General features: G+C 37.8%; 4 protein-coding genes across 5 annotated transcripts; 2 read left to right on the forward strand and 2 right to left on the reverse strand.

Moving 5' to 3' along the window:
- Positions 1-297: 297 nt before the first annotated feature.
- Positions 298-1572, forward strand: LOC107839576 (probable 3-hydroxyisobutyrate dehydrogenase-like 1, mitochondrial). Its single transcript, XM_016683121.2, has one exon. The coding sequence runs from the start codon at positions 413-415 to the stop codon at positions 1466-1468; it is 1056 nt and encodes a 351-aa protein (XP_016538607.1). The 5' UTR covers positions 298-412; the 3' UTR covers positions 1469-1572.
- A 1787-nt stretch (positions 1573-3359) lies between these two features.
- On the reverse strand, positions 3360-7252 carry LOC107839577 (receptor-like protein EIX2). The gene is made up of 2 exons (XM_016683122.2): positions 6752-7252; positions 3360-6541 (listed from the first exon to the last, which is right to left on the reverse strand). The coding sequence occupies exons 1-2, from the start codon at positions 6765-6767 to the stop codon at positions 3591-3593; spliced, it is 2967 nt and encodes a 988-aa protein (XP_016538608.1). The 5' UTR covers positions 6768-7252; the 3' UTR covers positions 3360-3590.
- Positions 7253-7955: 703 nt separating this feature from the next.
- On the forward strand, positions 7956-11209 carry LOC107839578 (chaperone protein dnaJ C76, chloroplastic). Its single transcript, XM_016683123.2, has 7 exons — positions 7956-8382; positions 8564-8644; positions 9056-9093; positions 9265-9344; positions 10005-10088; positions 10277-10385; positions 10632-11209. The coding sequence occupies exons 1-7, from the start codon at positions 8110-8112 to the stop codon at positions 10771-10773; spliced, it is 807 nt and encodes a 268-aa protein (XP_016538609.1). The 5' UTR covers positions 7956-8109; the 3' UTR covers positions 10774-11209.
- A 333-nt stretch (positions 11210-11542) lies between these two features.
- On the reverse strand, positions 11543-14882 carry LOC107839579 (probable microtubule-binding protein TANGLED). Of its 2 annotated transcripts, none has more exons than XM_016683124.2 (3): positions 13949-14882; positions 12980-13178; positions 11543-12901 (listed from the first exon to the last, which is right to left on the reverse strand). In XM_016683124.2, exons 1-3 carry the CDS (start codon positions 14036-14038, stop codon positions 11778-11780), a joined length of 1413 nt encoding a protein of 470 aa, XP_016538610.1. In that variant the 5' UTR covers positions 14039-14882; the 3' UTR covers positions 11543-11777. The 2 variants fall into 2 exon arrangements, with proteins under 2 accessions (XP_016538610.1, XP_016538611.1); XM_016683125.2 differs by lacking the exon at positions 13949-14882 and adding an exon at positions 13574-13928.
- Positions 14883-15343: the final 461 nt, after the last annotated feature.

Below are 15343 nucleotides of genomic sequence, written 5' to 3' on the forward strand. Positions count from 1 at the left end.
AATTAATGATAGTTGGGAAGTATACTGTACTATCTTTGTCCCAAATTTCTTAATTTATTTTCTCATTTTGTACCTTGTTACTTTCATTGAATAATCAAATGTTAAAGAATATTGCAAAGAATTTAGTAATCCTAATTATCCATGCAAATATATAATAACTCCATCAATATTAAAATTTAATAAATGACATAATTAATAGGGACAAAATGATAAAGTTACTGATTATAACTCCATCAATATTAAAACTTAATAAATGACATAATTAATAGGGGTAAAATGATAAAGTTATTGTGTATCTCAATTTGGGACGGAGGGAATAGTATATAAGCAAATATACTTGATTAATTTTAGACTTTGGTTCTGAATTTTTTCATAATTTCCTCAGTAAAAATAAAAATAAAAATAAATTCCTATGCCTGTGATATCTTCTTCCTTCCATAAATTTGTGCGGCTCCTGCCTTACTCTCACTACCCCTCTCAACTTATCTTCACCATCTCCGCCGCCACTACCGCTCATCTCCGCCGTACAATGACAACCTCCGCCGCCGCCGCTAACCCATCAAACACCCGTCTAGGATGGATCGGTACCGGAGTGATGGGCCGTTCTATGTGCGCCCACTTAATCAACGCTGGGTACACTCTCACTATCTTCACCCGTACACCATCCAAAGCCCAAGAACTCATCTCCATGGGAGCTCAATGGGTCGACACTCCAAACGCCGTCGGTGCTCAATCCGACGTCGTTTTTACCATCGTTGGCTACCCTTCTGATGTTCGCCAGGTTATTCTTGATTCGAATTCCGGTGCTCTTTCTGGTCTTCGTAGAGGAGGAGTGATTGTCGATATGACTACTTCTGAACCTTCGCTCGCGGTTGAAATTCACTCCGCTGCCTCTGCTGTTGGGTGTTCTGCCATTGATGCACCCGTTTCTGGAGGCGATCGCGGAGCGAGGAATGCTGCTTTATCGATATTCGCTGGTGGGGAAGAAGCGGTTGTTGAAAGGGTGAAACCATTGTTTAGCCTTCTTGGTAAAGTTTATTACATGGGTGGTCCTGGAAAAGGGCAGTTTACGAAACTGGGGAATCAAGTTGTGATTGCTTCCTCTATGGTGGGACTATGTGAGGGGTTAATTTTCGCGCATAAAGCTGGTTTGGATTTGAATCACTTCTTGAATGCGATTTCAACAGGTGCTGCTGGCTCGAAATCTTTAGACTTGTATGGTAACAGGATACTTAATAGGGATTTGGAACCTGGATTTTATGTGAATCATTTTGTTAAGGATTTGGGAATATGTTTGAGGGAATGTCAGAACATGGGTCTCGCTTTGCCTGGGTTGGCGTTGGCTCAGCAGCTATATCTCTCGCTTAAAGCTCATGGTGAGGGTGATTTGGGAACCCAAGCTCTCGTTCTTGCGCTTGAGAGGATTAACAATGTGTCCCTTCAATCTGTTGGCAAAGCTTCTCTTTGATCCTTGACTACTTTGCATCCGTTTTATGAATGTTAATGTTCTTACATTTGTATTATGTATCCATTTGTGAATGTTAATGTTGAAGGTGGTGAGAGTTTGAATAATCTCTAGTAATTTGATGAGACTTCCAGGGCAAAAGATCTCAACTTTTATCACTGCACTGACACTTGAAGTTGTTGGCTACAGTTTTTGTAGTGTTCATCATTAGTCAGGGTATTAAAGTGCACAGGTGCTCTTCGATTCTGGATTTCATATGAACTTGTACTTAGATTGCCCAAACAAGCAATCTCCGCAAAGCAGCTGAAGAGCCTTTTGAGGGATTCCGTCCTAGAGGAGAGGAGAATGACTAATGGAAAACCAATAATCCATGTAGGTTTTATAGTGACATTAGCTAATCTTATCATAGAATGCATCAATTTGTGTCACTTCCTTTCGTATTCAGTTGCATTGTCGTCATTTTGTTTAAATACTGAAACCTGGCGATTATACCAGTAGTTAGATTTGATGAATGATTTCCCATCAAGTGAAAGGTTGATGAGTGGACAGGAGAAGAACTTTATGGGTGAAGAAAAAATAAAAGCAAGATTTCAGGATGTCAATTTAAAACGTGATTTGTTCATTGGGTTGCCACTTATTTGATTGTCCAGCAACTTCGTGCCTTGGTCTGCCAGGGCAAGCAAAGCTTCTTTCCATGGCAACCATTATCAGCAGCCTTTTCCAGACTTCATTTTCGGGAAAAAAAAAGTTTGCTTCTTATGTACTGTCATATTCACTCACTAGTCATGATTTTGCACTTATTTCGGTAAAAACTGGCACCTTACTGGTATTGTGGTGACAATTATCTGAAGAATTGATTCTCCGCAAGTTCCCAAATTGCTGCTCAATTCATGCATAACGAAGCACAGATCCTGAAACAACATTATGTTGCTCTGCTGGTGATCCTTCCTTCATGCTGAAAGTAAGATGTGTATAGTTCTCTTTGCCTATGGATTGATAGTCAAAATAATAGTGGACCAATATGTTAACATTATTATGATACCCTTCTTACATTTAGGGGGTTAATGCCTGTCATACTGCAGTTTGGTAATCATTTGAAGTCATTATATTTCATGTTTTTGCTTGAAAATTTTCTCATCTCTGTAATCCGCGTATCTGGAAAATAAAGAGCGAGCTTTATTTCAGCACAAGCAATACCTAAGTAATTTTGAAAACCACATGAGGTGCGGGTAGACAAGGTTCTAAAATGGCATACTTGTTGTGGAACCATCTGTCAATAATGTTATCCGTCATCCTAAGCTTAAACAAAGACGAGAGGCTTTCTCAGAACCACTCTGGTGGTGCCGTTGATTTTGTTCTCTTCAAGCTTTTGCAAGTGCTTAGTGATTTTTGAACTTATCCCTAAAGGTTATTGCGACTCAATCTCAACTAAAAGAATGAAGTCGTTGCAGAATCGAATGTCACATTTGGCCAAAGAGGTAACAGACCATTGAGGTCATTGGAACTTAAGTCCAGTATTGTCCAACATGAGATTGAAGAAATATTTACTAACCTGGAAAGATTTCTACCAATGTAATTATCGGATAGATCGAGCCATTGCAATTGTGAGCACATCACATCTTGAATTTTGGTGATTAAATAACTTCTCTTGGAGGTTCCTTCCATCCTCATGATAGAAAGGTGTGATACGCGATCAGATTGTGTAAACTAATATTATGCCATGTTGCATAGAATTTGAACTCTTTACTAATAATTTTGTGCTTTGGAATTGTTTTGGCTCTAATTAAGGAATCCAACTGGAATGTGCTAACAACGATAATATGCTTCAGAAACTACATGATCTCAAATATAGTGTTTCCAGAAGAAAAAAAAAACATTAAGAAACGCCAGGGAGGAACAGAAGGACAAGGGTCACCTTTTTTATTCAGTGCAATAAAACCAAGTACTATGGATACAAACACCATAGCTAAAGAACTATCAAAAGTAAAGTTAAGCAGAAACAGTTACTGTATATACACATAATAGGGTGTCAGAAAATAGACTGTATATGAGCTGATAACTAAACTAGATGATGAAAAATATAATAAGCAGAAACAGCTCTTGGTTGCAATAAATACTTTAGAACCTACTTCCTTCTGACTTTGAAAATCCTAAACAAGCAAGCCTTGAAAACAATACAGCTCCTGATAATTCTTTCTCCAACTTCCTCCAAGAAATGGAAGTAGCTGTGTCCCCAGGACTTCTTCACTGTCAAGCTACTAAATGTCACTAAAAATGCTATGACAAATCCTATTCCCGCGCTCACTAAAAACCACAGCCTTTCTTCCCCATCATCATCATCGTCTTCTTCAATCTTCTTATTCATTTCTCTTTTTCTGGGTGGAGAGCAATCCGTATTCAATGGTTTCCCACACAGTTCTGGATTACCTTCAAAACTTGAAGGATTAGTGAAGGTTCCAAATTGGTTTTTTGATGGGATAGGGCCACCAAGGTTGTTATACGACAAGTTAAGATGGCTCAATGAAGTGATGGATGTCATGCTCAATGGGATAGAACCTGAGAGATGGTTAGAGGAAAGGTCTAGTGTCTCCAAAAGCTGCATGCTCCCTATGTCATCTGGAATTCTTCCTGATAATTGGTTCCAAGATAAATTCAAAGTGCCCACTGCTGAAAGGCCTGTAATCTCATTTGGAATTTCCCCATGAAGATTGTTGCTTGAAAGATCAATAAGATTCACTTGATCTAAGGTAGAGGTGTATGTCATCCTTGTTCCCTTCTTAACCAACTCCATCTTGGGCGTAAAAACATAGTTGAAGTAGTAGTAATTGGGATGCCACTTGTGAAATTTCACGGACTTAAGACCCCTCAGACTTCCTAAGCAGGAAGGGATAGAACCTGTCAAATTGTTATGGGAAAGATCAAGAATTTGAAGGCCAAGAAGTAGGCAAAGTTGTGGTGGAATGTATCCACCAATCATGTTGTCCGTCATTCTAAGCATTTGCAAAGGTATGAGACTTTCTCCGAACCACTCCGGTATGGAGCCACTGATTTTATTCTCTCCAATATCAAGTGTAAGCAAGCTTTTGCAGTAGCTTAATGATTTTGGAAGTTCTCCGGAAAGGTTATTACGACTCAAGCTCAACCAAAAAAGTGAAGGTGGTGAACATATTGAAGGAGGAATACCACCTGAAAGAGTATTTCCTGACAAATCTATGACATGAAGTTGTTGCAACTCATCCCACCAGTCAGGGATCTTTCCAGATAAATGATTGTCTGAAAGGTCCAATCTCATTAGCTGCTTCACTCTTGTTATTGAATATGGTACAGATCCTGTAAAAGCATTTCCGGATAGATCTATAACTTGGAGTTTTGTCATCATATGACCAATGTTTTCAGGAATAGATCCTGAAAACAGGTTGTTCGCGAGATTCAAATGTGTCACATTTGGCCAAAGAGGTAACAAACCATGGAAGCTATTGGAACTTAAGTCCACCACAACACCAACACTGTAACTAGAATAGAAGTCCACTGTCCGGCTTAGCGATGATGGAAAATTTACTAACCTTGGAAGATTTCCACCAATCTCATTATCTGATAGATCGAGAAACTGCAATTGTGAGCACATTGTCCAAAGCCAAGCAGGTATAGGATCTGAAATGGAGTCATTGGAGAGAATAATAGTGTGAAGTTGCTTCTGAGTTTTCAGCCATGTCGGTAACTTGGGGCCCAAACTGCATTTTCTGAGCTCGATATATGTGAGGTTAAATGGAGGAATCCATTCACTGCTCAAGTTGACAGCAAACCTTTCTCCACATGATATGGCTAAAACCTTCAGTTGATGGAGTCTTGCAAAGTCATTTTGCGAAAGATCGCCTTCCCAATCATTTGTTGCAAGGAACAACTGAGTTAATTCAGTAAGATTAAATATACTTTCAGGTAAGACTCCCTTCAGTTGATTTTGTCCCAAGTCCAAAATTTCCAACCTTGACAGCTTCTTAATAGATGTGGGAATCCTGCCAGATATCTGGTTAAAAGATACACTAATCATCCTTAAGTTCTTCAAATGTCCTAATGAATTCGGAAACTTCCCTGTCAACCGGTTTCCAGCAAGACCTAAGAACTCTAGGGTGTTGTTGTTGCAGCTGGACAACCCTTCCACTACTCCGCTTATGTCTCCATTAATTTTATTCTGCGTTAGATACAAATCCCGCAGATTACATAGTTTACCCCATTCAACATTTGATATTGGGCCTTCTATGTTGTTGATTGCTATATCAAGTGTCTGAAGGGTGGTGGCATTAGACAACCATTTAGGCAACACAGAATTAACAAAGTTATTGCCTGAAAGGTAGAGATTAGAAAGGGAAGTCATATTCCAGTTGGGAAAGGAGAAAGGGAGATGATTAAGATTACTGTTCACCAAGTTCAGAGTCACTAAGGATGGCAGCTTATTAAAAGACTCAAGCCAATGTGTTGCCAAAGAAAGGTTCACATGAGAAAGATCAAGATACTTCAAAGAGGACAAACCAGAAACCCAATTCAAATCTTTGATCCAACTACTTTCAACAGTATCGTAAGGATAGGAATATGCACGTAGGCCTAAATATTGTAAATTTGACAGATTCCCAAATGAAGGAGGAATACCAACGAGAGATGAACGAGTGAGGTTTAGGTATTGTAGTTTTTCAAAAGAACCCAAGAAAGTGGGAGTGGCAAGTCCTTGGAAGTCATTTCCACCAAGGTCTAAATACTCTAAATGTTGCAAGTCAAGTAAAGCAGGACTGATCTTGCCACCCAAGCACGACGAATTGCCAGAAATCAGATATCCCATTTTCTTCCGATAGCAATTGCCTGATGTATCTTTGAGGTCAAGCCTGATGACATTACCAGTTTGTACGTCACAAGAAACACCTTTCCATATGCAGCATTCTTCGCCAATCCAAGAAGCCAGTCGGTCAGAGGGATCCGTGAGACTTCGCTTGAATCTTAATAGGGCATCCCTCTCACGCTCAACACATCTTACTTTGGCTTCAGTAGTGTTTGCCAGAGGTAAAGAAGCACTGCTGACGGCTTCAACTGAAACAAGTAGGGGAAAGGATTGAATAAAGAAAACAAGTACAGAAACTAAAACTTTCCTACATGCCATGTTGAGATAATCTTACAAGTAAAGAAAATGGTAAGTTTAGAGTATATTTGGTGCCTGTTTATGTAGAAATACAACAATAACAGAGAATAAATAATTCAAAAAAGTCACTCTCTAACTTTAAGATGGAGAAGGCAGCGTACCTAGTTGATCATTCATTGCCTATTTGAGAAGGCACAAGTTTAACTCTAGTACAAGTCCAAGTAACTCATTTAACTGTGTAGACTTTTCACATGAGACTGGAAAGCGAGTTGACCAGTACAAGTTGCTGCAGTCAACTATCCATCCTTAACTCAGAGAACTAGTGTGAGATGAAAGTCTTAGTAGCATTAACTGAATGAGATAAGTGCAGTAGTACATTCTTCAATTTGAATTTCGACTGTATAATGTAAAAGTAAACTAGAAGTACTATGATTTAGGTTGATTTTTTCGAAGGTTTATCTGGCTAGGTTACAGGAATTAGTAGTGGAATTAATTAGCATTGACAACGTAAAGTCTTTTACGCTATCAGTGTAGTTTAATCTATAATATTATGTTCGTTTACCTTATAAATAACCTGCAAATAAAATTTGATCATCATTGCGTCAAATTACATTCTGACAACATGTAAATTTTACTTTATGCAAGTGAAAATAGAAATTTTTTTTCGAAGTCCAGTCCTCTGAAGTACTACGTGTGCTAACACTAGCAGGAAATGGACCGCAAAGACAAGTATATTTGTGGTCCTATAACTGGAGTGAATAAGAAAGACAGTGAGATTGATTATTCAACTCCAAGATTGAAACTTTATATTTATCCTAGTTACATGAAAACAAGAAGAAAAGTCAGCTCATACAGTAAATGCAAATTTAAGCAGCAACGGAAATAAAAAGAAAAGGATAATGACATGAAATTTTGTGGTAATAAAAATCACCACTAGTCTCATAGGCAAAGAAGGACCACTTGAATGGCTACAATACTGACACAAAATATCTTAGTCCGGAGGCTGAAAGGTAAATTTTTTCATTCAAAATTTCAAAAGTGCATGTGGGTATGGAAAAAATTCAAAACGAACAAATTTTCCTTGTTCATTAAAAGTTAACTAACGGCGTCAGTTTCATAATAAAGGGAATTACAATTAGCCAGCAAAAGGGAGTTTGTTCCCTCTTTTATTAGCGGTAAGTTTCATCTTATAGACACTCTTTCGGTAAAAAAAATTATTTTCCACTATTTCAATCAAAAGACAATGCAAGTGACTTAATTAATACCTTATACTTTTTCAACAAAGAATAAGGTAAATCACCTTACACTTTATCATCAAACTGATGCCGTTAACTTTTAATGGATAAGATAAATACATATGTTTCCCTTATCCATTTTGGAATTTTTTCATTTCCATATGCGTCTTTGCAATTTTGAACCAAAAAACTTGCCTAATAGGCTCCGGAACTCCAAAATATTTTATTTGATTCCCTATTGCCCTTTTTTGTTCTTTTCTTTCCTTCCTCAATGATCAAGAAAGATGGAATGCTCATCTTTGTACAGCAACACTTCTGTAATTGGAACTTCAGCTATCTTTCCAAGAACCCCTGAGAATATTAACCGCCACACTTTTCCATCAACTTGTTCTTTTCCTAAAAGCCCCTCTGCTACCCTTTCTTCTTCTACTACAGTGAAGTGTTATGGCTTGAATTATGGGGATGAAGAACCCCTTTCTACTTCTTTGGCATATGATGTTCTTGGTGTTGCTCCTAATTGTTCTGCAGATGAGCTGAAATCTGCTTTCAGGAATAAGGTAAAATTAAAATTTGCACTTTTGAATTTACTATTCAAGAATCCATGTTTATTGTCATGTTTGTTCTTTCGAATTTCTGAAAAAAGATTTGACTCTTTATACCTTTTTGTGCTTGCAAGGTTCATGCTTAAACACTGCTAATGATGGTTCTTTTATTTGGTTTAATAATCGATGGAAGCAGGTTAAGAAGTGTCATCCTGATGTAAGGAGAGATGGGAATAGTTCAGATAAAATGATTCGTCGAGTCATTCAAGCCTATGAGGTAAATAGTACTGCAAATGAATCAGCCAATTTGGTCTCATGCATTCAACATTCTAGCTAGCTCTGAGTTATATAACAGGATATCCAAAGGAATTATCTTTCGAAGGTAGATAATTAATATGACTTCAAGTAAGTAATGTGCTGGCAGTACATAGAAAAGTTGCTAGTAGATAGTCCTTTAAGACCACTTTTTTCATGTCTTTTGATGAAATGGATGGTACAGTGCAGAGAAATTTAGGATCATTCTGTACTTAGTTATGAGATTTGATTTCAAACTGCTTCATAGTACCTTAGAAAACAATTTAAGGCCTCTAGGTTTACAGATGAAATTCTGAAATCAAAATGCTTTCTTTTGGTCGCTTAAATTTTCCCTCTCGACTGATAGCTGACTTCTTGTTTGAAATGAATGTAGATGTTGTCCAACTTGACGAAGTCAGAGATAATTGAAAGGTACATTGTATATAATTTCATAATCTTAATGAATCTGAATCCTGAAATTTTGAATTTTACATCCTAATCTAGTGATCACCACTGCAGCATTTCTGTCTGTTTTTTATTTTCTGGGAGTAGTGGTCCTTCCGGTAATAAGTTTTTGCCATATTAACTCTTTGAGTTCTGCAGGGAATGCTTAGACCCATTTGATCAGCCAGAATGTGAAGCATTTGATCTCTTTGTTAATGAGACTATTTGTATTGGAAAAGGTAACAACTCCTTTACGAGAATGCAGGATGTTGAGATAGTACTTTGCTTCCTGTGAAATCTTGCTATCAGCTTCTTATTGAAGGCCTGCATTTCATATTGATGAAATAAATGTGGCGATGGCCAAAAGTGCAATGGATGTCCAGAATGTTTTTATCAGTTCAACATCTGGGCCTGGTATACCAATCAGTTGTAATAATCACTAAAATCAGTGTTGATGCTTTGGTAATACTTTGATACCATTACTGATCTACGCAAACATGGTAATGCAACTAAGAGAGTTCTGAAGCATGGAAAAACCTTATTTTTCATAGTTCAAGGGCTCCATTTTCCTTGTCTGAGTACTTAGTAGTTCTCAGTAAGTTGTCACGTCTTGCAAAAAGAATCTGTGGGCTTATCCTGATACTATAGTTTATGAAGGTCTCCACAGATATCTAAGCTCTACTCCAGCGATTTCCTAACAATTTAATTTTCATTAGTGAATCCAATGATGACCTCCTCCATCAGTTTCTGTGAAATTATCTTCCGGAAAATGCAATAGCATTGCAAGTGATTCTTCCTGTAGACTGTCTTTATGGAAACATATCCCTCAATTGTCAGAATGTTTTGAATAATACAGAATTTGCATAGTTCCTGATCTCCCTCTTTTACGATATATGCAGGTTGCCCATTTTCATGTGTTAAGAACGCACCTCATGCATTCACTTTTTCCTCATTAACAGGAACTGCGCGAGCAACTTCTCAAGGTCATATAGTAGTATTGGATACTGAACTCCTTTGTTACTTCTGTCAGAAATTAGTCTGCTAACAGGAAATTTCTAGTGAAAAAAAGGAAACATGGCAACCACTGAAAAACAAGATTACCTACTTTTTCTTTTGTTTTACCTATTAAAAGAAGCTTTTTATCCTCTCTTTTTATGTTCTATATATTCAGGACATGGTGACGATTATCAAGTGCAGCTTGCAGCTGGTCAATGCCCGAGGAGTTGCATACATTATGTTACACCTTCTCAAAGAATGGTTCTTCAAGAGCTACTTGGCAGGTACTTTTACTCCGCTACTCAACTTTTATCCTGCTTTTGCAACAATGAAAGAAGGCAAATTTTTGAACAGGAAGAATCTCAAAAAGAAGTTCATATATATGTTTACACGGGATGGCATCCTATGTTATAATGCGTTCTGCTCTCTTTTTGGCCCTCAAACCTTTGTGAATTATAGTTTATTTGCTGCTACTGCCTTTTTTTCATTCCTCTTATCATTTTTTTTTTTTTTAATTTTCAATTTTGAAGCATCATGAACGCACCTTATGATACATCAGCAGAAGCAGATTTGCTTTATTCTCTGATTGTAAAAGCCCGTTTTGAGAACAATCGCTACGGGAAGCCCAAGAAGCAACCTAAGGCCTCAGGCAAACATGTAGACTGGTTCTAACTCTTGAAACTCCTCCTAGGGAAACACCTTGCGTTCCCGACTTTGCATGTGAGGCTTGATGAAGACTTGCATCACTATGTGTTTCCTCGTGGATTGATTGATTGTCAATTGTTTCTTCATCTGGGCATGAAGTGTTTGGTGAGTCTCCGCCTGCTGAAAAGTAGGCCTTGGAAGTTAAACGTAGACTACTACTCCTTCAAAGGCTGAAGTTATCACATGGATGATAGGGAAATGTTATTTGAGTCACAGACTGTCAACCTTATGCTATGTTACCGAAATCCTTAAAAATGGTCTCTGCAGTATATGAGATACTGTGGATATGCACCACACGTGTTGGGAAAAGCAGCTGAATATTGGGTGATATGAGATTGATGTAAATATGGAAAAGTATGGATTGAATAATAATTATTTTTATCAATTTATTTTAATTGTTGAATCCTGTTTTTTATGGATGATTACTTGTAGGTAACCTGATAATATAAAAAAATCTTTTGTATCGAAGTTAAACTCTTTCTGGAAAGGTACCACCAGCTTTGTGTATCAAGAGAAATATACCATACCTCAGTTTGGAACCCACCCCACATTCTAAGTTTGAACGAACCTCAAAAAAAGATAGATTTGGAGCTGCAGCTTCTATATTTATTTCCTTGGTCGTAACAACATTTATCTTCTGGACGAAAAAGCACCATGCATTGAGGAATGGTGTTTCATTATCATCGTAAGCTTGACAGAAATGTGTAAAATACTTTATGGGGGGAGTGAATGTATATGCAGTAAAAGCAAATTTCATCTATAGGAAAACCATTGTTATTTACCTTATTGAGGAAGTACCTCACAATTTTACAAATCAAATAAATTGTACAATCCTCAAAGTAATATAGAAGGTTGGAAAGGGTGAAAATACTCCTGTTGTACCGAACTAAGAAGGACATCGAGAAAATATCTTCACACATGAAGAATAACTTCAATCTCAAGCACAAAACACAGTAGTGAATGATCTCAATTCACATTCCCTGAACTGAGAATTGCTTTGATGTGGAGGCAGCACGTGGCCGCTGTTTGAGTCCACTCATCATCATCTTCATCCCATCAATCTTCTGTATAGATTTTTTGCTCTTTAATGGTGAAGCTAACCTACTTGCCAATCTTGATGGCGAAAATGACCTCATTTTGGAGGGGGAAGAAGCTATCTTGTTTGCCAATCTTGATGGCGAAAATGACCTCATTTTGGATGGTGAAGAAGCTATCCTGTTTGCCAATCTTGATGGAGAAAATGACCGTCTCAGTTTGGCAGCTGTAGACATCTTTGGGGACCTCTTGTTCAAACTTGTTGCTCTAGTAGGAGACACAGAAATCTGTGGAGGGCTCCTGATTTTCACTTGAAACTTTGAGGATTTGGGCGGAGACTTTGCCAAGAACTTAGTACCCAAACTTGTCTCTCTGGTAGGAGATGCATTAAATTTTGGGGGGCTTCTGGCTTTCACTTGAAGCTTTGAGGATTTGGGCGGAGACTTTGCCAAGAACTTAGTACCCAAACTTGTCGCTCTGGTAGGAGACGCATTAAGTTTTTGGTGGCTTCTTGCTTTCACTTGAAGCTTTGAGGCTTTGGGCGGGGACTTCACCAAGAACTTATGGGGCGTTTGCCGATTTCTTGCAATCACAGGAGACTGTGTTCTAGATAATTTCTGCTGCTGTGAAGTTGGAGATGAATGGAACAATGGGTTCGGAAAAAGGACAGTCTTTTTCACCCATGGCCTATTCCTTGGGGAAACTCTATTTGCTATGTACTTGCAATTTTCTTTCTCACATTCCCTCTGCTGAACTGGAGAAACCTTGAAGTTTATTCGTGACTTTGCTCGTCGTTTTGATGGTGTATCGGAATCTGTCCTCATTGTTTGCAAGGTTACCCGTTTCTCCCTCTTTCTACGTGATCGGAGCTCGGAGTTTTCAGGGGTTGGCTTCTGGTTTTGCCTCTGTGTGGGTGGGGTTTTCGGGTCATCAGATGCTGATTTTTTCCCCTTGGAACCTACTGCCTCCACTATATCTCTAGCAAATTGACTAGCCTGTTTAATTTCAGCCACAGTCTCTCCTAGAAGCATCGCCGGTAGCGACATTCGCCTCCATTCCCCTGCTCCACCAAAGTCCCAAAATCAACAAAGTGAGGGAAAAACACAAGTCAATAATTATATAAAAGACAGACACTTGCCTCCATTTGTGGGCAATTTTCCTGGAGGAGATTTGCGAGAAGTAGCATTCTTGATCCTCAAAGATTCTTGTTTGCATCTAAGGCTAGTTCTCAGATAGCCTCTGGTGCTACGGGGACTAAGAGTTACACCAGAAATCACCTTATTACCACCTGCAACTGTGTATTGAAGCTCTTGCAATCGAGCCATACACTTGTCCACCTTCAACAAAATCACCTCAGAAAATCAGCTAAAGTTTTGAAATTTTCAACAAATTTCTAGCAAAAGATGATCTCTTTTTAGAGGTCCCAAAAAGAGAATTGTAGAAATAGCAGAGAGGGTGACTGTAATAATCAAAAGATGAAAATCCAAAAAAAAAAATAAAAAATCTGAGTCCTGACAACCATTGAAAAAATTGATCCAAGTCAACACAAAAGACAATGTTTCCAAGAAAGAGCAGCATAGATCAAATGAGTATCAGAGACACCAGAAAATCAAATGCATTTATCATATGCCATTAAAAAGAATGGCCATCCCGGTGCCCTATAGCTCCCCCGCTATGCACTGGTCCATAGAAGATCTGGAGGTGAACAAGGGTCTATTATATGTCGTCTTACCTTGCATTTCTGCTAGCGGTTGTCTCCCCGTCACATGGCAGCACCTTTACCGAAGTTACTCCTAGGGCTCCCTTCATCATATCCCATACAAACCATTGAAAGAAATACTAGAACTCATGAAAGAAAAATCCCTTATCAAAAGAATTGAGCCACTTATAACTCAACAAAAAGAGAACCCAATTAATAAAAATAAGAAATACCCATCACTGATACTTTAATAGACTATCCAAATCCACTTTAAAAAAAAAAAAAAAGAGAGAGATGAAAAGAGAAAGAGGAGCGTCATTGATGTTGAGAGGAGTAGGGAAATAAGGAATAAAAGAGAAAAAGAAATCCTATTTTCTTGATAGTAATAATGAAACTTCATCCACCAACCTTGTTTAGTGTTTCTCTAAGAAGAACAGGGTTTAAAGGAGGCACCACCATTTTCTTGTGCTGCAACTTTGGTGGGGTTCTTGCTACCATTTTTCCTTTCACTTCTTAACCAAAGAAAATCAAAGTGTGGGTCTTCTCTTCTACGCTCCTCACAAACTCCCTTTGTCTCCGAAGCAGGGGGAGTAGTAGTAAGTTGTCTTACACTTTTGTTGCCAACGGATATTTGGGGTTCTAACGGTCGAATTCATCGCCGAAAATAAATGGAAAAAACGGCTAATTTATTTGTTTCTTTATTGATTTTGCTATCTTTGGGCGGATTACTTTATTTGAAAATCTTTTTGGGCTAACAAAAAAATAATGGCCAAGGCTCATATCATATGCTTTATACGGTCCAATCATAACATGGGTATTTTCGGTTTTAAAAAAATAATTATGTGTTTTGCACATATACATTCTATTACATAATCATAATTGCATATTAAGTGTTGTCACCACTATAATGACTTAAATATAGTCAGTTGATATAGTTTGTTTCCATTTTCGAGTTGCTTTCTCTTTTCAGCTAACAAAAGTAAAATATCTTAAATCTAAAACTTTCCATATTGTTTACGAAATGATTTCTAGTTCACCTGCGCAGAAGATAGAATTAATTAATTTAACCACTTAAAACAAAATTGGACATGAATAAAATCAACTACTAGTATGAGTACTGCATGCTAGTTCAGAAACTTTTTTTAATTAGTATGTCATATCATAATAAGAAGAGAGTATATAACAAAATATGATTGAAGAAAAAGTATCTTTTGAAACCACAACCAATTGATCTTTCGCCAATCACTACATTGTGATAAATTGTGAAAAGAAATGCATGATACATTTCTATCACGGGGAGCATGTATCATTGGGTGTAGAAACTCAACTTATAAGGTATACATACAACTATGCACAGACAAGAAAAGAGGGAAAGTTCCCTCGTCATAAGAGTGATCAACTACAAGCAGAAGACTACTTTGCTCTCGAAAGAGTAAGGCCAATTTCTCACGAAAAGAAAATGGTTGTAGAAGGCTAGTTTTCACAACAAGAAAAAGGACAGTTCCAATGAGATTGCATTCTTTTAACAAAAAATCATCTTTTGCATTTTAAAATAGTTGGCCAATTCAGTCCGACCAAGGGTGGGGCACCGAACATGTTCTACCCCCAACCTCCATCCATAACTAGTTCAAACATGAAAAGTACCGACCACCAGAAGGGATATCTAGTCTATCCACGACTATCTTGCAAATTGATTCTGTTCTAAGGATGTGTGAATGAATTAAGCCAGCCAAGATTTGTTCAACATTGATAACCATAAATGTATCTGGCACGATGACTGCTTATGATGGCCACCAAAATGCG

Source organism: Capsicum annuum, chromosome 8 (assembly GCF_002878395.1).
Source record: "Capsicum annuum cultivar UCD-10X-F1 chromosome 8, UCD10Xv1.1, whole genome shotgun sequence".
Lineage (NCBI taxonomy): Eukaryota > Viridiplantae > Streptophyta > Magnoliopsida > Solanales > Solanaceae > Capsicum > Capsicum annuum.